The sequence below is a fragment of the Cyprinodon tularosa genome, unplaced genomic scaffold (assembly GCF_016077235.1).
Source record: "Cyprinodon tularosa strain WSP-4 unplaced genomic scaffold, ASM1607723v1 ctg66, whole genome shotgun sequence".
Lineage (NCBI taxonomy): Eukaryota > Metazoa > Chordata > Actinopteri > Cyprinodontiformes > Cyprinodontidae > Cyprinodon > Cyprinodon tularosa.
Genome location: NW_024039407.1, coordinates 599290 through 624759, shown reverse-complemented (window position 1 = coordinate 624759; position 25470 = coordinate 599290). Strand labels below are relative to the sequence as shown.

General features: G+C 36.7%; 2 protein-coding genes across 3 annotated transcripts in view; both read right to left on the bottom strand.

Annotated features, from left to right (window-relative positions):
• Window positions 1-8076, bottom strand: rnf41 (ring finger protein 41). Of its 2 annotated transcripts, XM_038309407.1 has the most exons (7): window positions 7949-8076; window positions 5605-5689; window positions 4572-4681; window positions 3201-3472; window positions 2931-3066; window positions 1541-1644; window positions 1-1468 (listed from the first exon to the last, which is right to left on the bottom strand). In XM_038309407.1, the coding sequence occupies exons 3-7, from the start codon at window positions 4659-4661 to the stop codon at window positions 1114-1116; spliced, it is 957 nt and encodes a 318-aa protein (XP_038165335.1). In that variant the 5' UTR covers window positions 4662-4681; window positions 5605-5689; window positions 7949-8076; the 3' UTR covers window positions 1-1113. The 2 variants fall into 2 exon arrangements, with proteins under 2 accessions (XP_038165335.1, XP_038165336.1); XM_038309408.1 differs by lacking the exon at window positions 5605-5689 and having other exon boundaries at window positions 7949-8067.
• Window positions 8077-18127: 10051 nt separating this feature from the next.
• ankrd52a (ankyrin repeat domain 52a) overlaps window positions 18128-25470 on the bottom strand; it is a 28197-nt gene continuing 20854 nt past the window's right edge. The window contains exon 28 of the mRNA XM_038309378.1: window positions 18128-23853. Coding sequence (XP_038165306.1) covers window positions 23582-23853 — 272 coding nt within the window. The 3' untranslated portion in view covers window positions 18128-23581. The remainder of the gene's footprint in view (window positions 23854-25470) is intronic.

Genomic DNA, 25470 nt, shown 5'->3' with positions numbered 1-25470 from the left:
AGGTTTAAAGTTTTATTACCTGTCTGTACAACACAGTACATTACAGACAAAATAAAAACATTAAGAAAGAAAAGGGTACAGTCTGCCTGTAAGAGCTTTTATACCATCATCAAAGTTTGTTCCTCTTACAACAGTGACAAAAGGCAAAGCATCTTCTTTACTTCCAAAAGTATTAAAAGACTCCACATACATTTATACAATCTCCAAACTGTTTTTTTTTTGTGGTGTGTCACTTAAAGATGTCACAGACTGTAAAAACCTCAATTTCTACATTTTAATCTGAAAATAAATCACCTTATGTATCAAGTGAACTATATTAATTTTCCAAATAATAGCACTGAGTGACGTTACAAATAAACTGCAAATTAAACACCTCAACTGGACCCGACATACAACAGAACAGAACAAAAAAAAAAAAAAAAATTTTTTTTTTTTTTAACTTCCAGCAACAAACTTCAAATTTACCAAAGGCAATTTCCCATATACTAAATGGTAACATCTTCAATCAAGTTCGCAAAAAAAAAAAAGGCAACACAATAAATAAAACAAATGGCACAGAAGGTCTTAATCTAAACTAGAAAGCACAACGTTTTGTGAAATATTCACAGGAAATTAAATGATAAAGCAAGCGCACATATATCTTTAGAGGGGACTTCCCCCCCAGACAGTAACACAGGCTCAAACAGAACCAATAAACAAATCACAAACTAATTACAATAAGGAGTATTACAGTTAGAATTCAATATATAGTATTTTTATTTACAAGCATATGTACAAGCAAGGGAATTAATGGTTTAGGCTTGTTACTATATTAGTAGCAGAACAATCAGATCATAATGCACTAAATATAAATCTTGTAAACATATCTCAACTTTCATCTTAGACATTAGATTATGTTTATATTTGCCTGGTTCATAGAGTATTTGTCCTTACTTTAAGGCATAAGTATCAAGCTTAGGAGTGAGCCTAAGATTTAGTTTTAAATAAGCCAGATTTTTGTAGCTTTCACTTTAAAGAGGGTTTAAAAAAAGAAAAAAAAACAACCCTCTATCACTCCACTGAGTGAAAGCCAACGGTCCCCATGTCTCTGGATGTGTGCAGCGAGCTGCAGCGTTATAAGATCTCCTCCACACCGTGCGCAAAGATCATAACCAGGCCGGGCTCCAGGATCATATCCTCCCCCATATGCTGATTCTCGCAGGCCATCACCACCACTGCCTGCTTGCCAGGAATGCGCTTGGCAACGTAGTTCTCATAGTAGCGCCTGTTCATCTGCCGCGTCTCTAGAGTGGCCAGTCCCTGCGGCCAGTTCCGCTCGTGGGCGTTCTCAATTAGGTCGTTCACGATCGAGAGGGGGCAGCCGCTGTCGATTAGAGAGCGCTTGATGACAGCCTGCAGCACGGCGTCGGGCGTGGAGATCATGCCGCCCCAGCGGGTCACTCTGGCTGGCTGCATGGAGTTCACCCACCTGAAGGAAAGAACAAGGTGAAAATAAGAAACTGGCTGGTGTTTAGACGATCAACTGATGAACTTCACTTACTCCAGGATCTCGTTGTACTCTATGCTCTCTTCAAGGTTCTGCAGGTTAGGGTTTGCACTGCGGATTGCTCTCATGTAGGCTTTTAGCAGCTGAATGTCTCGTTTCTGCACAAAATGAGCCACATCTTAACTACAGACTTAAAAAAAAAGCATAAACATGACATTGTCTGAAGATAAAAACAAGTTTAAACTTCCACCATGTTTTTGTTCATGATAAAAACATGAATGGTATTTTTGAAGCAGATACGGGAGCATCTAAATAAGAATAGAGAATAGTATTTTGATTCAATGAAATAGACCAACATAACGTAGAGCATAAGAAGAGACAATGATAACATGGTTTCAAAATATTTGACTGTCATTTTTTTGTATGCTGTATTTTCCAAAATAAAATATTTATAGAAGAAATAGGAAAAATGATGTTAACAGATGAGAATGAAATTAAAGTGTTAGGAGCATTAAAAGAGTTGTCTCTCTTTTAATGTTCTTTTATTGAGCACCCCCCTGCTTGGACATCTTGTGCAAACATTACTTATTGCCACTTATCTGCAAGAATCTTCTCTCTCACTGTGCAATAACACATGCCAACTACTGAGTAGCCTGTGTAATTTTGCTACACCCAAGTCAACTATTAGCTAGTCTTCCATTCTCTTTCTCTACTGTGCAGATATTTTTTATCTCCAAAGGAAACATATTCCAGGACATTACAACTTTGTTTTCTCTTTTTATATTGTCTGTCATATTTTATATCTTTAATGGCATCTTGCCTTAACTCTTTGTACTCTATATAAGCTACTGGAACCAGAATTTCCATGAAGGAGTAATCCAAAGGGAAATAATAAAGTTGAGTCTAAGTCTAAAACAGCAGGAAATGTGTTAAATAAACTCAAATTAAAGCATTCCAGACAATAAGACCTAAAGCACTCAGTTTTTGTAAATAAAAATGTTAATATAAAAGTCTAGAGGACAATGACCAAAAATGTCATTGCCCTCTCATTTATTTTTTATTAAAAAAATTTTTTTTTTTTTTTTTAACTAGCCGTGTATTCATTTATTTTATCGATTCTTAATTGTGGCAGGATTTGTCCTCCATAGTTAAAGGCTACAGAAGACTGCAGAGATGTGGTAAAGATTAAAATATCCTAAAGCATTTTCAAAATAATCAATCATCTTCTTTCTACTAAACAATTATGCAGTTCCTTTCGTTTGTGTATTGCCTAACATATGTTTGTACATTTATGTGTAAATGTATTTTGCATGGAGCTGTAACTCTTAAATTATCAACCTATTTTTACAGCTTTTTAAACCCCTTTTTTTCATCCATACAAGGTAAACATCATCTGGGTCTAACGTTTTCAGATTTTTCTGTTATATCAGTAAAAGGCTCTCACTTGTTCCCCCAACTGGTGTTTGTGTTCCACCACAGTTTTCTCCAGCTCTGAGATCTTGGTCTGCTGCTGCTGGACGACGCTCCGCAAGTGTTTGATACAGTTATGGTTTGGCAGCTCATCTTTGGGCATTTCAAGCCTACAGGAAAAAAAAAGGAATAACAGGGATACATCTTAATTTTGTGCAGGCTATGTTTTGTTTTTCTAGATTTGTCAATGTTAAATACAAATAACGATTAATAAAAAATGACTAATCTATTCTTTTCTGCTTACCCACATCCCTCCTCGCAATTTACTGGCCTTTTTGGGTTGTGCTCACAGTCTTTCAGGTGAGACTGTAGCTGGTCCAACCGGAGCGTAGCTGTGCAGCCAAAGCTGGCATTGTCACAGTTGATTTGTAGTTTGGACAGCATGTTGCGCATGATTCGGGGCACGGGCCGGAGGTGAGCTAGCGTCACTACTGTGCGGTCAACAGGACAAATTTGTTGCTGGGCAAACCACTGGGTTATGCAGGCATTGCAGAAGGCATGTTCACAGTGTGGAGCCTGAATTGACAATATAAGAGACAAAAAAACATAAAAAAAAAAAACATTTGGCAAATATACGAATAATTTCTTTAGGTTCAGAAGTTTACGCACATTTCTTCAATATTTTGTCTTTTAAGCTGTAGAACAATATAAGTATCCCTGCAAATTTTCCAAAGCCCTGGAAACAGAGCATTGTAATGATCAATCTAAAACATTGACCCGATCGTCTCACATTTTCACATCAGCTTTCTAATTTCATTAGCAATACCTAATGAAATTAGAATATTAGAATATAAATACCAATTTTCCCTGTGGGAAACCAATTGATACGCACGTTTTACCTCAATTTTGTACACTTTTGTTCTCCAGCGAAAGACAAAAACATCCATACAGCATAATACTGCCACTCCCATACTTTAAGGAATAGTTATCAGAGATGCAAGCTTCTCTCTTTATTGTCCTATGGGTTGCAGCCAATAAATCTCAGCATTAGACCTAATCAGGACATGTCTCCAAAAATATAAAAATTTACCTGCGTGCATCTTACAAGCTATTTCCTTTTGAATGGCCCTTAACCTCATATCTGCTCTCCTTCAAGCTTTAACAGGCATATTTAAATGGCCATTTGTCTTAGCTTTGATTGCATAACACAAGTTGAAACTGCCCCCTTCTTGAAAAGTATAATGTATGGACATTTATATTTAGTTTGCACTTGCATATAATTGTTTAAAAAGAAGAAACTTCCCCATTTCAGGAATCTAAAAAAAGGACCCAGGAATTAACCTTACAAGTGAAGGTCCACAATTCTTTTCCTGATATCTTAACAGAATTCTTTTGATTTACCAATAATTTTACAAGTAAATAGTGTGTTGGAGGCGTTACCCAAAATTACACCCACATGTGGCTCTATCCGACTTTAGATGAAGAAACAGAATTGTTTTATTGTCTCTTCCCAGTTGTTTGGTCATATTGTCTGAATTAGTGGCAATAAAAGGGCAAGAGGTTTCCTGCTATAAGAACGGTTAAACTTAAAAAAAGGAAAGGCTTCATTTTTTTATACAGTGTATAAAAATAGTTTCAGTCTTTAAAGTGGGTGATCTTTGAAATAAAGCCTTACCTGCACCGGTTCCTCTAGAACTCCACTACAAATGGGACAAAGGAGGTCTTCATCCACCTCACCCTGGAACCTTGTAACGTCGTACCCCATGGTACACAACGTACAACCTCCTAGAAGAACGAGAAAAAAACAAATAAGTATGTTTTCAGGTGAAGCGGAACAGAAGCAGTTCTGATACAGTGGACAGAAATGATGACTCAGCTGTTGACATATTTAGGGGAGTCCTGATCTGATATTAATATCGGATATCAGTGTGATATTACCTAAAAAAATAATCTTGTATTATATCTGCTGGCATCTAAAATCTCAGATATTTTCATGCTGATGGAAACACTCTGCTTCTGTTCAAAGTTTCTGTAACTCATTGGTAAATAATACATGGGTAAGTGGTTCTCATACCTTTTGTTTATGACTTTTGTTCTCTCTTTTGGTAACATCACTTGATCAAGCCCTTTCTAACATTCTACAGTACAAAAAGAAGTAACAAAAGTATGTATGATTCATGCTAATATCGTATTGTGCCAATATAAATACTGGCCAATTCTTAAAACAGCAATATTGGTATCGTATTGGAAATTAAATAGTTGTATCAGGACATCCTTAGTAAATTTTATCTCCCTTTAAACTGTGGGATCTTGTTCCTGTTGTCCTCTCAAATTATATCACAATTTTGTTTTTAAAAATCCCCTTTTGTTTGCTTCCAGTGTTAGAGTTTTTGAGATTTAATAAGTAAAGAAAAAATAATTACTAACCTCCAGCATTTATTAACAATATTCAAAATATTTTATATTTAATCAGATTTTATTTTCACTACAGCTTTCTAAATTTCAGGCCATTTTCACTGTGATTCTTACCCTTGTTTTAAATTAAATCATACTTAGAGCAGCATAAAACCCTGAATAACAATCATATCATTCTTTTTGCCCTATTATAGCCAAAACATCAAATTAATCTGTTAATTTTGACCTGGCTAAACTGTATTTCGAACTAGCTCTTGTGAAGGATGAAATGGCAAAGCACTGCTTGTACCTACCTCACGCGCAAAATGTCTCAAATGTTTCCATTCAGCTCTTCCTTCTTTAGCTAATGCCTCACAAGCGGCAAAATCAATCTATCTCCTGAAAATGACACATAAAGAGCTTTAAAATATTTCGCTTTTGTGTCACACAGTGTTTAAGACAAAAAGTAATTTGTAAAATAAGACAAAGGCAACCCCAGGAAATAGAAGAGCAGGTACTATGGTGATCGCTCATTTATGAAAAGCAAAAAGTGTAGCTATTCTAACCTGGGTCTATTGATTGATTCTGCCACAGCTGGTAGCAAACAGTGTACTATTACTGGCGAGTAACACAGCGCTATGGAGGAACTTCAACCATCTCTTCATTGTAGCAATGTTTTAATTGTAGCCACATTACAGGGTTTCTATACATAAATTGTTTATACAACAGAAAAAAAAAAGTTCTGATTCTGATCATTGTTCTGCTTCACAACCTAATAATGATTTAAAGATAGACCAAATAATCAGCTGCCTAATTTTTTTGGGCCAATATGCGCACATATTGCTGCTCCTTTCATGTGTTATCTATCATCAATGTTTTATTAGATTTGTTAATAAATATTTGTTTTATTTTAATTAAGACTCATAATATTTATTATTGTGTAATTTATATAGCATAAATGAGGAAAGAGATAGCAATATTGTCTTCCAGAATCAGTCAAAGACATCAGGGGGATAATAAAATGGCAAAATAATCTATGTTGCCATACAATTATTTATATATATATATATATATATATATATATATATATATATATATATATATATATATATATATATATATATATATATATATATATAAAAGTTTAAGACAAGCCAAACAAGTTTATCTGAGTTTATATTAAGAAACGCTGGCAATCGCTGGCTATTCCTAAGAGATGCTTTGTTGTTTCTGAAAGTTTCAGGAATCTTTACAAATGTTTTTCATCTAGCAGAACTTGGAAAGACAGCGCATTTTTGCCAAACAGTGATTTTTTTGCCTTGTAACTCTCTTAAGGATGTTTGTTTTGTTTTTTCCCAGTTTATTATTTAACATTGACCAAGAAACTTAACTGAGACAACTGAGGACTCAAAAGCTTCATAAATAAATTTAGTTGTTATTTAATGCAAGCTTGAACTACTTTTGGTACACTGCTCAATTCTGGGAAGGTTTAAGTATCTTCAATGTTTTCCCATTTGTTGATAATGGTTCTCATGTGGTTCACTAGAACCAGTGCCTTACGGACTAAATATCAAACCTTTTCCAGAATAACTTTGATGTCTATACAGCCAATCATTTCTTAAGATAAGAGCATGATTTGTTGGTTTTTGAGAACTTTATTCTACTTCAAGCTGTCAGCCAGGTTCTATTTAAGGGATTTCCTAAATCTAAATAAAACAGCCAGGGTGTGGCTAAACACTGAAAATCATGACTTAAAACAGTTTTTAGCTTTTTGCCAAGCTGGCTCAGATAGCTTACTTCCCCTAAAACATTAAAGATAAAATAAATGAAAAAAACCTTTTTAAATTGTATTTACTCATCTTAACTGTGTCTGAAATCAGCATTCCCGAAACTAGACGCATTAAAGACGCAAAAAATAGAAAATATAATCATATGCAATGTTGTACATCCGCATTTCGTTGCCTTGCACTTGATACACTAACAACCACGATAAAGATTTATCTAATCTACTTTCGCTAAAACATTGACAGGATGAATATTGAAACCTTTGACAGCACTGTGACTCTAAGCAATTTGATTTAAACAGACAAATAGTTAACTGTTACACTGTAATACTGCATAATTATATATACAAAAAAAGCAACCTGCAATGGCAACGTTGTCATTTTCACATGACACCGTGGAACCAAAGTTACGTGGTTATCTTCCATTAGTGCATCTCCTTAAACACCCCCAACAAGCTCTGTAATGTCCTAGTTTACCCCTTACTGACCCAGTTTTAGAAAAAGGAGGACATTTAGGCCAGGTTGCCATTTACAGATATTTTCCCACCTTCTTTCTCAGCATGTCATTCACAAGTTAGCAAGGCGCCGTGGCTATTGGTATACATCGATTGTTTTTTAATACTGAGTCATATAGTACATGGATTTATACCTATGTAAACGTGTGCCTGATCGTTAAAAAACTATCAATATGCGTGAGGTGTGACACTATAAAGCTTGGTTGTCAAGATTAGCATCTAAACGTCTTCTAACTAGCTAGCTAGCCTTGTTAGCAACTAACAGATTAGCTCTCGACATAAGCAACCGTAGCACAGAATAAAACAGTTATTTACACACCAAGGTGTTTTGAGTTATCTCAAAAAAATTATCTACTTACTCCGACATTAAGTAAATCTGATTCTTATAAGGATTTTAAGTGTTTCGGACGTCGTGCCGTCACTAGCTCCTTGCTAGCCACGTCCTGCTACATCATACCCTTTGGAGTTTACGTAGCTCGACTGAAACGTCATCACGTTCATCAGGTAGCATATTTCTGTTAAAATCTACTTTCAATATTTTATTATGACCTACATTAGCCTGTAGATAAAATGTTCCTGTATATATCACTACTTAATACTTATATGATCTTAGGTATTTTGTTTTATATTTTATATAATAGATTTCTATTCTATAAACGTATTATGCCACTTTCTTTTTATTCAAGATATATTGTAAAACTGATATAAATCCTGAATAACACATTTAAAGAGCTTAAATAAGATTTCTGTTCTAAATAGAAAAACATTAAAATACTACCACTAATAATATTTCTAAATACTTTTACTATAATTTCTTTGCTCCAACAGTTTTTATTTTTCAACTCAATTTAATTCAGTTTATTTATATAGCGCCTATTCACAACAAATCTCAAAGCACTTTACAGGGTCAATTCAACCAGATCATACAGTCAGATTGATTCAACGTTTTCTATCTAAGGAAAACCAGCTGATTGCATAGACTCAACTACAATCCCTTACAACAAGCATGCATGTAGCGACAGTGGAAAGGAAAACTCTCTTTTAACAAGAAGAAACCTCTAGCAGAACCGGGCTCAGTGTGAGCGGCATCTTGCCGAGGCTGACTGGGGTTCAAGGAGAAGATGCAAAAAAACATCTGGCCTCGTTCAGCCATGAAAGCTCCAAGCAAGCTCCCATGTCAGATGATGAAAGAGAGCACATACAGTTAGTCACTATTCACTATTATTATAACTATTACTGTCTCATCATCAACATCTTCCCATAATAGAATCAGAACAAGAAAATAAATCTCAGATTAGCATTAAAAAAACACTGGAGAAGTATTACTCAACATAAAACTATTCAACTCAACCTGAAAAACTTTAAGACCAAATGAAAAACAGAAGGCTGCACATTTTTATTAAGCAGCTAGGCTCTGTGACAGAAGGTAAACAGGAAGGAAAGGATCTGTAGCCAGAATGTGGAAAAAAATCAGTGTAGAGAATGAGGAAATATATCAACAGGAGCAGCAACATAATGAACACACAAACTAGCAAGAGTCAGTGTTACGTCACGCTTGATATTCATTTCAATTTAATGAAAAAATACTTTTCTAATCCCAAAGAGAGATTAAATGTTCCAGTAGCTGGGGCAGTTTTTCAATGAATGTAGATGTTTTTAGCTTTGTTATGAACCCTTTTTTGTTTTTCTGTTTTAGCTTCAATGGCACAATAAATTAACAGCTGTTCTATCATCCTTTACATTTTGCAGCTTTAGGTATTTATTCTACATAAAAAGCATTTTTTCGTACATCACTGGCTGATTTTCTGAACTTGTGCAGCATAAAACGAGTCCGGATCTGGCAGACGGCATCCCACAATCCCTGTGCTGTCGTCACCATCTGTGCTGTCCCTCTTTTCCTGTCTTGTGTGGTTTCCCTACTACACAATCCCGCTGAGAGACAGGATGCTTTTAATCAGGGCTCTGTAGGAGTTGTCAAGCAGCTGAGAAGAAGGATTGCTTAACTTCCCAAGACGGAAGGTTTGTTGCTTGGTGTTCTTCACCAGATGGGAGGTGTAGTCAGTCTAGACTACACAAAAGCAGCAGTATATATTAATACAGTAAATTCAAATTTCAAAATACTTGATTAATCCCAAAGGGAAATTAAATGTTGCAGTAACTCGTACGTTTTTTTTTTTTTTTTTTTTTTTTTTTACAGCTGTAGGCAGGAAGTATCTGCTGTAGTAGTCTGTCTTGCATCTGGAGGAGCCCCTTACTGAAGAGGATGCTCACTGTTGTCCATAATTTTCTTCGCTTCATGAAGAATTCCTGTTGTGAAATAATCTCCAGAGGTTCTAGAGGAGTTCCTAAAACAGAGCCGGCCTTCTTAATTCATTTAAGCAGAACATTTTTCAGAAATAAACCTTATTTCTTCACCTTTAAACTTGTTTTTTTCCCCTCATAAAATTACTCACTCATAACAATTGGCTTTGTAAATTATTCATAATTCTTTAGAATTTTTGGATGCATTAAATACTGAAAAGACATTTTCATAAATACCTGGTGTAAAGTCAAGACAATTGACAAATCCTATTCTTTCCAGCTTGTAACCCCCCCTCAAGGTTATGTTGGGTTTAAGATCACTAATTTTGGGGTAAATGTTATAAACTTATGACCTAACCATTTTCACAGTTTAATATTTATTATTTCAGTTATATTTTCGCTCTGAAATCAGTATTGAGGAACCTCTGACTTTCCTCTGAAATCTGATTTCAATAAGCGTTATTAAAAACTTAGAGTGGAAAGTTTAACTTTAGAAAAAATTAATCCACACTTCTGTTTCTTCGTGGATAAGCCATTAGTTTCCTCTAAACTTAAGAATTTTAATGTGTAACAAGAATATGTAGTAGTTTTAATATTTTTTCAACACCATGTGCCAAATTTAATTAGTAAAATGTACATTAATAATTATGATTTCCCAGACAGCCCTTGAATTAAATAACACAAATGTACATTACTCATATTTACCACAAAAAGAATCTTATTTTGTGAACATACAGGTGCTGGTCATAAAATTAGAATATCATGAAAAAGTAGATTGATTTCAGTAATTCCATTTAAAAAGTGAAACTTGTATATTATATTCATACATTACATACAAACTCATATATTTCAGATGTTTATTTTGTTTAATTTTGATGATTACAAATGACAACAAATGAAAATCTCAAATTCATCATATCAGAAAATTAGAATATTGTGAAAAGGTTCAAAATTGATGGCCCCTGGTGCCACACTCTAATCAGCTAATTAACTCAAACCACCTGCAAAAGCCTTTAAATGGTCTTTCAGTCTAGTTCTATAGGCTACACAATCATGGGGAAGACTGCTGACTTGACAGTTGTCCAAAAGACGACCATCGACACCTTGCACAAGGAGGGCAAGACACAAAAGGTCATCGCTAAAGAGGCTGGCTGTTCACAGAGCTCAGTGTCCAAGCACATTAATAGAGAGGCGAAGGGAAGGAAAAGATGTGGTCGAAAAAAGTGTACAAGCAAGAGAGATAACCCCACCCTGGAGAGGATTGTGAAACAAAACCCATTCAAAAATGTGGGGGAGATTCACAAAGAGTGGACTGCAGCTGGAGTGAGTGCTTCAAGAACCACCACACACAGACGTATGAAAGACATGGGTTTCTGCTGTCGCATTCCTTGTGTCAAGCCACTCTTGAACCACAGACAGCGTCAGAAGCGTCTTGCCTGGGCTAAAGAGAAACAGGACTGGACTGCTGGTGAGTGGTCCAAAGTCATGTTCTCTGATGAAAGTAAATTTTGCATTTCCTTTGGAAATCAAGGTCCCAGAGTCTGGAGGAAAAGAAGAGAGGCACTTCATCCACGTTGCTTGAAGTCCAGTGTAAAGTTTCCACAGTCAGTGATGGTTTGGGGTGCCATGTCATCTGCTGGTGTTGGTCCATTGTGTTTTCTGAGGTCCAGGGTCAACGCAGCCACATACCAGGAAGTTTTAGAGCACTTCATGCTTCCTGCAGCTGACCAACTTTTTGGAGATGCAGATTTCATTTTCCAACAGGACTTGGCACCTGCACACAGTGCCAAAGCTACCAGTACCTGGTTGAAGGACCATGGTATCCCTGTTCTTAATTGGCCAGCAAACTCTCCTGACCTTAACCCCATAGAAAATCTATGGGGTATTGTGAAGAAGAAGATGCAATACACCAGACCCAACAATTCAGAAGAGCTAAAAGCCACTATTAGAGCAACCTGGGCTATCATAACACCTGAGCAGTGCCACAGACTGATCGACTCCATGCCACGCCGCATTGCTGCAGTAATACAGGCCAAAGGAGGCCCAACTAAATACTGAGTGCTGTACATGCTCATACTTTTCATGTTCATACTTTTCAGTTGGCCAACATTTCTATAAATCCTTTGTTTTTATTGGTCTTCAGTAATATTCTAATTTTCTGATATGATGAATTTGAGATTTTCATTTGTTGTCATTTGTAATCATCAAAATTAAACAAAATAAACATCTGAAATATATGAGTTTGTATGTAATGTATGAATATAATATACAAGTTTCACTTTTTAAATGGAATTACTGAAATCAATCTACTTTTTCATGATATTCTAATTTTATGACCAGCACCTGTATGAGGCAAAAGGACTTGCTGGAATGTTTGAATTACATTACAAGTGCAGTTGAGCAAAATAAAGCCTCTAGAAAAACATCTAAACATCAGTCAAACACGGTGGGAGAGGTATGAGGATCTGGGTTGCTTTACTTGCTTCAAGTCCCGATTGATGAAACCTTCAATCCTCGTCTCTAGCCAAAATCCTGAAAAGGAATGTCAATGAGTTCTAGACCTGAAACTAAAGTTATTCAGCAAGATACTGAATCATTTTGAGCTTTTTAGTGGCTAAGTAAAGAAACTCTTGTAGTAAAACTTTTGAACTTGACATCATCCACAATGAAATGTTGGTTGTTTCTACCAAAGCCATAGTCTAAGGGGTAATTAGTTTTGTTTAATATACAGGAGTTTAGATTAAATACCCATTTTCTTATTGATAATTTAAATGTTTTAACACTGTATTTTGTATTTACTCTGATTATCTTCTATAGTAAAATGATTTTCATCTGAAACTTTAGTGATAGTGATAGTATAGTAGGAGAAAAAAAAGAATCTACAAATGGAAAAAACGTTAACATCCCTTACTGTAAAACCAGTGAACTCCACCCCCCCCCCCAAAAAAAAGCACGAGAGGAATTATTTAGCAATAGCACTTTATTGAACACAAACAACCCTAAGCCACAATACTGAATGACAAGACCAATTGGCTGCAGCAAACATTTTATAAAATAGATTCAGGTTTAATGTCACTAAACTGTTTTTTTTTCTTTTAACGTCAGAAAGACAGATGCAGGTTTTTCCAAAACAGTGAATGATCTTTTACATATTTAACATTTCTGTAACAAATTATCATTCACATGTTCACACAAAGGAATAACAAGGCAAAGTGCTTTCAGGATTGCATTGTTGAAGAAACAAAACAGAAACATGAATGGCTTGAGGTTTTAGGTGAGACGGTGGGTTTGTGGGTTGACAGGGAGTGGGGGCTGTTCCTGTTCAGGTGTTTGTTGGCATGTTTAGGGGGTGTGGTATTGAAGGGGAGGGCCCTGGTCAGAAAACCTCAAACCTTTCACCTTGTCCTGTACCCCTTGTAAGTAAAACCTGATGTAAAATGCAAGGGCAGTGTGGAGACAGACGCCTATGTAGCTTGAGCTCGGCTGAGTGGACAGATGGATTTAAAGGCATACAGCTTGAGGGAAACAGACTCAACCCCCAAACAGAATCACAAATCCACCTATCCATCATCGTGACAACCTGTGATATCAGCACAACTGCATCAGCCTACACGAAGCTGTAAACGTTGAATCATCGTATACTATAGGGCTAGACAGAAAAGCATACACAGGAGGAAAAAAAAAACAAGGAAATGAACTAGAACAAAAAAAATATTTAGTTTATTAACGATGGTTCCTCTGACCATTTACCACTGAATGTTAAAGGGGAGAGACTATCATAATCTGCATCACAACTCTGTCTGGCTTCACATTCCAGTGGTATTTTGTCGTATAAATGCTTCTCATAAATATTTTTTTTTTTTAAAACGTCAAGTAGACATGTACAGCACATCCAAGCACACTTTTATGTATAAGTATACAATTGCTCATGATAAATCTGTATTCCCGTACTGTGAACTGACCTATTCAAAGCCAGATCAGGTGGAGAGACGAACAATACTCAATGCTGCAAAACAAGGAGGTAGGAATAATGCTACAAAGAAACAAAAACAAAAAGCGAGCAATGCTATGTTTACTTAAATATAGGTGATACACCGGGCTTATTGAACCATGATGGTGCCAGTAGCTGCCATCCCAGTCAGAGCGTCCGCCATTGTTTTCACATCAAATTGGAAAATTAATCTGTTAAAATTCAGACAATTTCAGTTTAAAAAGTGAAACTGTTAAATTGATTCAGTCAGGAAAATGGCAAGTATTTAATAAGCCCACTGTGGTGTATACAAGCATATTAATGGAAGGTTGAAGTCTAGTTAGAAGTTTTGGTTAGATTTACATCATCCTGGTTTATCCTGTCCAGGCATATACAGGAAATGAGCTACAACTAAGGTTAACTTCCATTCTACAAGTATTTTTCATCATTGATTTATATGACCTGTTAAAAAATATTAGCTCTAAGTGTCAAAATCAACACAAATAAAATTCTAATACATCACTCTTAAAGTTACATCTTTATAGTTTCACTTTTTAAACAGAATTTCAGAAGGAAAAAACTTCTGGTTATTGAGATGCACCTGATTCTGACTGGATCAGCAGCTGCTGTGATTTAAGCTGAACTAAAGCTGGCTAATGTGAGCAGAGTAAATTCATTGGTCCTGTTGTCATCCCAGGTCTGGAGACCGCGCTGCTGGTGATGGCATCAACTCCTTTACACACAGTAGAATAGGACATTTGCAGACTTGTAAATGAGGTAATCAGCGTTATGCTAAATAGGGAACCCTGTCGTTGACGCACGTGCTCACTTCATTCACCAGCAAAGCAAAAAAGAAAAAGGGAAGGAAGAGGAAGACAGGACCAGGGAAGAAAAAGCAAAAATCAAATTTGGAATGTCAGGTGGACAAGCCAACTTTTGTTTCCTCCTCCTATGCTTGTGAAGGTGCAACGTGGTAATAATTTGATTGTAATTCATCACTTGCCCTGATTCAGAGTCCTTCCACGTATAAGGGCTCCTTTTAGATTTCCCAGATAAGCCACTCACATTAAAACAGGCGACCTATTGTTCAATTGTTTCAAAATTCACAATAAATTAAGGCTGCCTCTGCAGCAGAGTAACGCCTGCTTAAAGTCCAGTTGATAAAGAGTATTGATAAAAGCTCATTAGTTGCAATAAGGTGGTAAAATCTTCAGTGAAGCAGACTAAAAAGAAGAAAAAAAAATGAAAGGGACTACAAATACTACCAACTAAGATAATCACAAAACATGCAAAATACATCCTACAGCCAAAAAAAAAAAGCACATTCATGGGGGCTTCTAATGGGGCAATTTCTCTCATATGGCTCTGCTTTAGAGTAATCAAGATCGGTGAGAGACTGCTTCTACGATGGACTCTCAGACAGCGAGTCCAATAAGGTGCTCCATCAGAAGAACGCTGTCTTTTTTCACCTGCACACAATACTTGGTTTCATTCATTCATTCATTTCAACAGGGGTGAACCGTAAACACTACTAAGTGTTTCGAACATCGATTTCCTTTGTGTAAACGCATCCCCCTCCCCAGTAACATCTTCTGCTGGTGAAAACAAAACGGCACTTTCAAGGGGAATGTTTCTCTAAAACCACAATCACAGGACCTCAGTAATAGATTCTGATAACACACAGGCTATGGAGCAGGTATAAATCTCGCAAGTTTCACTGTACAAGCTTTAGGCTACACATTAAAAAGGGAAGGGTATGAATATAAAAAACCCTTAATGCTTAACATTGAAAACAATATAAGGCATTTTAGATTTCCTTTATTTTCCTCAATATGCCTAAATATTCTTAAGGAGACTACCAGAGGAGGAACGGAGGATGCATATAACTCATACCTACACATGCAAAGGAACAGGTCTAGTCCAAATTACAATACCATCAAAATCCGTCCATTAAAACAACAAACGAAATTTCAACTTGTGCACGGTCCTGTTAGAGCAGGCAGCGTTTAAACTGACCAGATAATCACAGCTTTAAGGACACACCTCACTTTCAGATGACGCCTCTCTGAATACAAATTAGAAGACCACTGAAATCCTTCATTTGCTACAGATCAGACTTTTGGTCTTTCGACAAAAAAATAAGGGATTGTGAGTCAAACTTTTTTTTTCTCAATCGAGGAAGCGATGATAAACATAAAGGTTATTGCACTTATATCCATTTCAAAACGAGGTCAGCTTGACAGAAGGTTTTCATGCCTTAACGTGGTAGTAAGACAACAAAAGTTACGTCACTTCTAGCATATGGTCACACCGCTTTTAACACTGCACACAGCTACAACCCTATTTCTATTTTAGTCTAACCTAAATAATACAATACTATCTCCACAATCAATTTGCAACAGTCACAACAAACAGTTCACCCTAAAGTCCGATGACAACTTGGTTTGCACTGTGAAGTTACTAATCATAGATGAAAAACCCAGAAGGTCGAGAGGAATAATCAGAAGCAGCTCTGGAATTTCAGACAGCGGTTTCTCTCTACAGTTACTGTGTTTCTAATAATCAAGCCTCGCAATTTCTGCATTTCACATAGAAATGTTCTTTTTTCTTCCTCTCCCTCACATCTTGGCCTAAATTTGGTTTATTTTGCCTCCTATATTACGGAGAGACCTCCGAGCGCCGAGGTGCCTTCTTTGGATTTGTGCTTTCAATCTACAGATCATTTTCCCACGGTTTGATGTGCCCGAACAAAGAAAAAAAAAAAAAAAGAAAAATAAGTCACATCAGTAATGTGCAATTTCTTCTATCCTAATTGTCACAGAAAACGTAGAGAAATCCAAGCTAATCTAGAGGCCGTAATTTAGGCTTAGACTTTTAATCAAAATACCATTTAAAGAGCAAATATCATCAATGAAACAAAGGCCTTTGCAGCTGCTTTTTCAACTATATTCCTTTGCTTTAAGCCATGATAAGCTGCTTCAGTTAAAACTCATTTTCTTTTTTCCCGTGGCTGTGCCAAAAGAATGAAGAAAGCGTGAATATATAACTGAGTGAATAATTTATGTCCGCTCCTTGCAGGGGACTTGACATCGATACTAAACATTTCTTTTCATTCAACAATTAAGAAAATGTTTTGGTTTTATTCCCAAAAGTGAACATTGGTGGGTAAAAAAAAGACTAAAAAGAGTTTGATTCTTGTTAGAATGTTGGGTTGTCTTGCACCTTCTTATCAGAGCAAAAATGTTGGCCATAACTGAAGCAGAAACTTCATCGGCCTGAATGCAACCAGAATTTTAGTAGTTTCTAATCACTCAATAGGGTACTGGTTTGTAAACATTTCCCCTGATTAACTGCTCACTGGATAATTCACCAAATGAACTCAAATTGCAGCTAAAGTCTTAATTGTCTGTTGTCTACCTTGTGCTTACCACCTTTTGTTTTTAAAAGAAATTCTCAAGTCCAGCCATGTAAAAAAGTTATGAGCTACAAGCATAAAAGGGAAAGAGTAAAGTAAGTTGTAAAAATGATGATATATACCCTTTAAATGTCAATGCTCAGAGGGAGTTAAGTTCTGCCTTCACACATGTTCATCGAGTATTTTTTTTTTTCCCCATTGTAAGGCTTCTGGGAAATACAAATGGAAGACCGTACCTTTCGGTAGTAACAAATAAAAGGCACCGTGCCACCTCTGTGCTTGGTATTACACAGGTCCTATTGGTGGGGTAGAGGGAATGAATAACCAGCTATTCAGACTGGGAAGGTGGTCATCTAGTGAACTTGTATTGATTCGACTTGCAGAGGTAAAGTTTTATAGCTACCTTTAACATCCCAACTGATATTAAACTGGACCTTTTCATTCGGACTTGCACCAAATAACAGAATCATCTGTTGATGATAATGAAGGGAAACTGTCTGAAAGGGTTAATATGCACTCAGCTATTAGAGAAGAAGAAGACAGGGCTTGTGCATGTTTAGATATGACATAATTCCATTGAAAGTTGGAAACACTCACACTGCTGTTATTGTGAATAATCTATGACTGACATCGAGGGGGAGAAGAAAAAAAACAAAAAACACACCACACAATCAATGTCAGCATCATCACACAAAAGATTACTGATGAGGTAAAACTGCAGGTCCAATAAAAAGTACAAGGTGCAGTTGGCTGCCCATTCGCAAAGGTAGGAAACATGAGACATCTGCCAACGCTGATCAAACGCTTCCGCATAGATCATCAGGTTTAGGCTGGTTTAAGCAGTATTACACAACCCACAAGATGGATTTACAACTTTTTTTTTTTTTGTTTTTTTTTTTTTTACTCTTTGTTAGCATAGCTGTACAAGCATCCTTCCTGTCTTAACATTTTATTTTGAGGTACACAACATCAATTCCCAGTGTCACTTGGCTCTGGATAACAGAGAAGCCATAGTTTGATTGTTTACAAGTGAATTCTGAATTCATTCACAGTGGAAAATATGGCGAAATCCCAGCCTCTCAGAACAATCTCATGGCAACCTTGAGATGCTACCTTAATTTATCTGTGTGCTTCTCGACTGCGGGACCTGAAAGTAGCCAATTTCTAAGCAATCAAAGCAAGTAGCATAACTCTATAGGAGATGTTACGTCTGGTGCTGCCAGGTTTTATTTTCTGTTATAGCATTTTAAGGCAAAAGGCTCAACAGTGGATCAGAGTTGAATTGAAATTTGCCATTTACTTCAAGTAAAAACCAAGACATCCATTGAGGCAAATCAATTCGGTATTGTATACTATGCTTTTTTTTTCTTGGACATCAAAAATGTTGTTTTTTTTTGTCTTTGTAACACACAATATAAACCACCTTGTTGAACACACAAACAATGGATTGCTTTCAATACTAAAGGGACTACCTATATTCATAAAAAAAAAAAAAGTCAAATTATAAAATAGAATTATACCAACACTAAGATTTAACAGAATGTTTGTTTTTAAATATTTTCTCATGCACATGTTTATATAGTCTTCTTTTGAGTAATATAACTGGCCTAATGACATGCAGCTCAGAGAAAGAAAAAAAACTTCCTGTATAAGTTTGAGGAAGTTACTGACCGAGCAAATGTGATTCGGGTCTAAAAGGCAAATCAAGGTTTCTATGGCACTAAATGGGTGTAAATTAGGTGCGTTTTGTCAAATATAGGCTATTAATGAGTATGTGTCGCATCTACTGTAGACCTTTTTTTGTCCCTCTTGTTTTACTGTAGTGTAAGGCAATCTCAATGGAATGGATGACTTTTAATGATAAATCTACACTGGTATAATTTAGGCGTCATTTTCTATACAGCTGCGTTATTTCCACTATAGATACCTAAAGAGGGGATAAGAAACTAAAAAAAAAAAAGAACATACCAACATATCCAGATCTCCAAAGCAGGAAGACTACTACACATACATAAGAATAATCAGAGAGTTATATTTCTACATGCTACTGGTTTATTTATATCTACGCAAGACAAATGAAGAGAGACAGTTTAAAGTCTGGAGAAAGCAAACTGTCGTGCTCTGAACTGACCTCTACATTCATTTCAGTCAGTAAATTCATGGCTCAGATTTGATGGTCAGACTGTAAACTGCTTGAACATATGCATAAATCCACTGCTGCTCAATAGAGAGGCGTTCCCCTCCTTCCTCTCTCAACACATTTTGGCAAACAGGCCTTATTTTTGATAAAATATGACATCTAACCCGCATTTGAATCTTCCATTGGCATTGATGCTATGATTTACTGAATTGGCCTAAAATGGATGGCAGTGCAATTTTTGTGCTGCACACTATTACACACTCACACACGCGCTATTGCTACAATTGGACCTTTCATTGTTTTCTCTTAACTAATATATTGTATAGTATGCTTTCAGCTATATCACAGCTGTGACTAAGCTCCATGCACAATCACTGGTATCCCTGGTACACGAAAAAGTAAAATGAGATCAAAGGAGAAAAAAAAGAAGCATGTATAACAAAGGGAAAAAAAAAATCACATCAAGCGTCATTGCACAGGGCAACAGCTCCTTTTACTACACAGATAAGGACATTATGAGAGAAAAAAAAAACTCCCTGCCTAAAACCAGGCCCGCCTGACAGCACCTACAGATGGCAGAGTTGATATGGAGAACATTTAGTGAAGCCCATCTGCCTGAGGTGTCGCTTTAATCTCAGTAGTGACTTTACAAGACTTGGGCCAGAGTCTGTATTGTTTACAATAGGCTGGGTGATGGGAAGAGATAACACAAGTCATCAGGCAGTGGACACTGTGCCCAAGTGCTAAATAAAACCCACCCTTTCTTTAATATATATAGCTTTAAATAATGCATGGTTGGAGTACAATTTAGTTGCAGCCTTTGCTTATTTTCTTCAGCTTTCTCATCATTTCCTGTATGCAGCAGCAACACATGCATGTAAACATAAGTACATACAATAAATCTGCTCTACTTTGCACACTTAGAACCTGAACGTACTAAAGTGCGTGCTTGACTATGATTAAGTGCTGTAAGATTATTATTTTTTTTATTGACTTTTGGAACTTCTTGGCTTAATAACAAAATTTAGACTTAAGAGGTCTGATGGAATTAAGAAACTCACCTGCTGCTTTAGCAGGAATCCTGAGAGGAACAGTAAAAATATGTACCTACCCTCAGTGCTCAAAAGGGGGGTTTTCAACAAAATGGTTCCAGTGCTCAACCTGAGCAAGGTTTACATCTCATTCAGTCTATTCCTGATCTTCCATCACTTTTATCTTTAATTTTCTAGGTTGATCTCAGAAAGTATAACTAGACAAATTACATTTACCTCTTTCCTTAACAGTGCAAACATATACCACCATGTTAATTGAGCAACTCCGGTTTAAGATTAATACCGGCAGGAACTGCAGTTAGCGAGTAGAGCATGATTTCTTAACCGTATCCAATTACAGCAAAAATACGTTTAATGACCAATCAGGAAATAAGAGTTTAATATATTTAAGAGAAAAGGTCTCATTTGCCGCCTGTACCTATAAACAATCTTTTACTGTTGAAGCAAAGGTCTTTTTTTTTTTTTTTACTGCTTCTGATCAAAGAGCTTCTTTTATTTCAGTTGGTGCAAATAACAAACCAATTAATCATTTACAGATCGAGAGCTGGGAGGGTTTGATTCACAAATAACTGGTGCCAAATAAGCAACAGCAACAGTTTAGCACTGGAACTGGTTTTCTGGAAAAGCCCCAACTAACATTACAGCCTTTCTAAAAGGAGAACAAATCTCCTGTTTCAGTCAGTTATTGAGGTTGAATAAAGTATTAATCTACAGCTCTAACTCGAGACTGCTGCTCTCTAAAGTATGTTTGTCAGTTTAAAATACAAAACAAAATCAAGTTTATTACGCAATGTGAAAGCATGTTTTCCTTAGTTAAGTGTATTCAACAACAAAGCCTAGTCTAGGTCCTCTCCTCTTGTCAAGTCAAATAAACGTGTGCAATTGTGCCACTTCAATACCAGTGGACACCAAGGAAACCCATCTGACTCGGTGTAAGCTAACCACCGCCAGACGGCTCAACAACTAAATAGCATAGATAAAACATCTAAGAGTCACCAACAGCTCTAGTGGTCTGTTACAATCATCTTTAGTATGCTTAATACCAGAAAATGGGATGAGGAGGCAACAAAATTAATACAAATAAAAAAGCACATATTTGGATTTCTGCTCTTCCTGAAATCTAAACAGGGACTGGCCAAGGCAAAGATGTTCCTTCTCTTCTTAGCCCTATTTTTTTTTTTTTCCCCTCAGAGAGATAATGACTTCCCCGTTTTACCAGCAATGCCAGAGAGTAAAGATAAGCCAAGCATTTATTTATGCATTTAAAACATTAGATACGATGGTGTAGCTGTAGTTAAACGCCGCGGCCATTGGGTGGGCGGCAACATAATCGCTCTCAGGGCTCGTCACCTTCTGCCACTAAGCAATCCAACTGAAATGAAGCGTCGTAGAAGGCATGGGTCAAAAGGCATTTCTTGAGATGCCACAAAGGCAATCCAGTGCATTTAGGTTGACACTGACAGTAAAATGCCCGGCACGCACAGAGCCATTCGTTTAGTCTTTAGGTAAAACAAAATGGGGAAACAAAACAAAAAAAGGAAACCAAAAACACATTCTAGGGAAACAAAAGCCCTTGACAGTGATTGTCTATTTAATAATGCTCAACAAAAAGGCAAAAAGAAAATATTGCTTGGAAACTGCCAAATAATAATAAAAAGAAGACTATTTTTTCAAACTAATCATCTCACCACCAAGAAGCTGTGATGTAGATTTTTAAGACAAATTCAATAGCTCCATGAAATACTGTTAGCGAGAGCTAACGCGTTAATGGCCAGCCGATAATTTAAAGACACATGCACTGAAAAAAATTAAAATAAACAAAAAGGAAAAAAAATCGTTAGTGCCTAAAAATGAGACTGATTGCTATTTTTCAGTAATCAGGCATTTTAAATTGGGAAATCTTCTCTGGAAAACACTGTTAAAGAGATGGGAAATAAATTGAAATGGCTTGTTCATTTATGTGCTCAGATAAAAGATGCTTCGATGAGGTGTTGTTGGCAGATATTACTAGTAAAGCCTTCATCTAGAAATAAACAAGGCCTCAGTCAGTCACTATCCTACAGCAGTTCTCTAAGTCTTACAAAAAAAAAGAAAATATAGAAGAGAACGTTAGGCCTACGGACCCTGGGTGAAGATGAAGCAGCTGCTAAACGAGTTGACGAGGTATATCAAGATCTACTGTCTTTCTCTATACAGTACAGTTCATCTCAAATAAATAATTTATAGCCATAGTAGTGTTGATCAACTTTGGTCATAACTTATATGCTTAGAAACATTCTAGCTTAACGAACACTTATTTAGCATCTTAAAAAACCCCAACAAAACAGGGCCAGCACTCAGAACTTTAGGATGTTATGGTGCTGACCCCTAGAATGGCTCTCCTTTGGAAGGAGACATGCTAATGAATTCAGCAGCGTTTACCAAATCATCTTAAAATGCCAAACAATTCTAGGCCATAAGTTTAGAGTAAGCTAAAGATTTAACAACTTTATGACCCTTTTCTCCTAATTTCAGATTGTACTGTAGTACAAAAAAGCATTGCACTCTGAAGCAAAACCTTTGACTTTCCCTTGTGTGGTTCCTTCATAAAAATCTAGGCTAATAGACAAAAAAAAAAAAAAACAAACAAAAAAACTCTTTGATCATTCTTTTGGGAAGGCTGTATGATCCTCTACAAGGTCACCTTATTGGTTAAACATGATATGACTTCTATTACATGATATGAAGGAAATGACAGCTGATAGAGAGACCTCCATGCTCTGAAAAGCTGGTTATATTGTCAGCAGGGTTTTAAAGGGTTAAATAATTTAGAGATGGCCAGATTGCTAGTGTTTATCTTAAATGCCTCATCTTAGTGACCTTGTAGAGTGATCTGCCTCTTTGCATTAAGCACTACCAGGAGATGGAGGAATGGGATCTAATTGCATAATAGGTTTGACTGCACCTCAAGAGAAGACCAAACGCTCACGCAGACAAACGATCACGTACATACAGAGAAAAACAGACATGTGGGTGGGTGCTCTTCTGGTCCTCTTGACCATGTTTAAGGTAGTCGCCCCCTGGTGGTGGTGATGTTGATAGCAGCTGACCGAGTTTGAAGAGGGTCAGGCGACCTCACTCGGACAGACACCCGTCCAGGCTGACCGGTGCACCATGGCGGTCTTTGACGTAGCCGTTGTGGAGGCCATTGCTGGGAAGAGGGGAACAGGCGGCGGTGATGCCGCAGTGCTTCAGCAAGTTGAGACCCGCGGAGGAGGGAACGGTGGGCGAGGAGGAGGAGCAGGAGGAGGGGTCCCGCTGAGGGAAAGGCTTCATGGTAGACAGGATCAGAGCCAGGCAGTCGGCCACATCCTTGTTGGGCGCGCAGGCCAGAGCTGGGGTGTGGCCTGAACAACGGAAAACAATCAGGGTAAGTAAATCACATGGATTCATTTTTTGGGGGCAACCAATTAACCCACAGAGTAAGTTACACTTTTTGATCAGTTGCATACCCCTTACAAATGTAAACCCCCCGATCCCTCAGTGAGGCCTAGAAGCACAAGATCTATATCCAGCCATTCAGTAACAATACAGCTCCATAGCTGTACATCTCTTTTTGGCATTTGACCAATTAGATGAGCCCTTGAATGATATATTACCTCCTAATAATTAAGTTGAAAAAAAGTAAAAAGCCAATTGAAAAGTTAAAAAGTTAATAAGCCGAGTTAACAATCATATATAGGGTTATAAACTAAAAAATGTCAGAGCCAGTGTTTTTCATGATTTTCCTTTAGAAGCACTTTTATTATTTTTCTTAATATATTTGGGCAAGTTGGCGTTTCTTGTTATTACATTGACATAAATTTTTGCAATCAAAATATCCATATTTTTTGGAATGTTACAAAGTTAATAAGGTCTTATCCTGGATAAATCCTTTTGTATCTCTGTTTCTTTTTCTATGTCTGCTTCTGTCTCCTTGAATCCCAGTCGGCCACAGCAGATGGCCGCTCACACTGAACCTGGTTCTATTGTAGGCTTCTTCCTGTTAAAAGGGAGTTTTTCCTCTCCACTGTTGCTAAAACCATGCCTAGTTGAATTGAATTGATTCCAATACTATTGGCTTGAAATTTTTGATTTTCCAAGTATTTCACCGAGTGCCCTATAAAGGGTTAAAGATTCTTACACCCAGCAAAAAAAAAGGTATAAAAAAATAAAAAATAAACCAAAGTGATTTAGGCACTTAAGTAGGATGCACAGTCACTATGTTCTGATCTGGTTCTATCAAAAGAACCAACTTTGTTTTTTCTCCACAGTAGAAGTCCAACTGTTTGATGCTCCACCTGTTTTATTTTGTTATTTCTTTAGGGACCGCAGTACAGAGACAGCTTAATTAGACAAATGCTTTAATGTGTCCCATTATGAATATTTTCAGTAACCCTGAGCTGCTGACCTCTGATTTTCTGTAGTCCTGTAGAGAGGCGTAAAACAGTATTTACAGCAGGGTTTAATAACACCATCTGACCTAATTATAAAACTGCTGTTATTCAAGAATAAACCCAGCAATCTCACTTCAGTAGAAAATAGCAGTTGTGTGTGAAATGCTCATGGGTGACTGAAGTACAACAGCGATGACGATAACACACAGAACTCGTGACTTTCAATATTTTTGGCCATATTTTTTCCCCAGTGTTTAAGGCAAACAAACAAAAATGTAGCATTTAATGCGACTCAGCTAACGAAGAGTTTTGAAGAATAATGGAAAATGTTGTATTAACCGTAAATTATTTTTCCTCTCTGACCTTTATCACATGATGAAGTAGCCTACAATGACTGTGCTCCAACCAATAACTATTGCACATGCTTATATTGCATGATGAAGTTTTCACAATATATTTTACAGTTTTAATTTACATGTTTCTACAAAATTTGTGGGGTTTTGGGAGTCTTAAATTAGGGAGATTTAAAGTAAGAAAAGTTTAGAAAATGCTGCTTAAAAGATTTTGATTGGCTGTTGTACATCATGA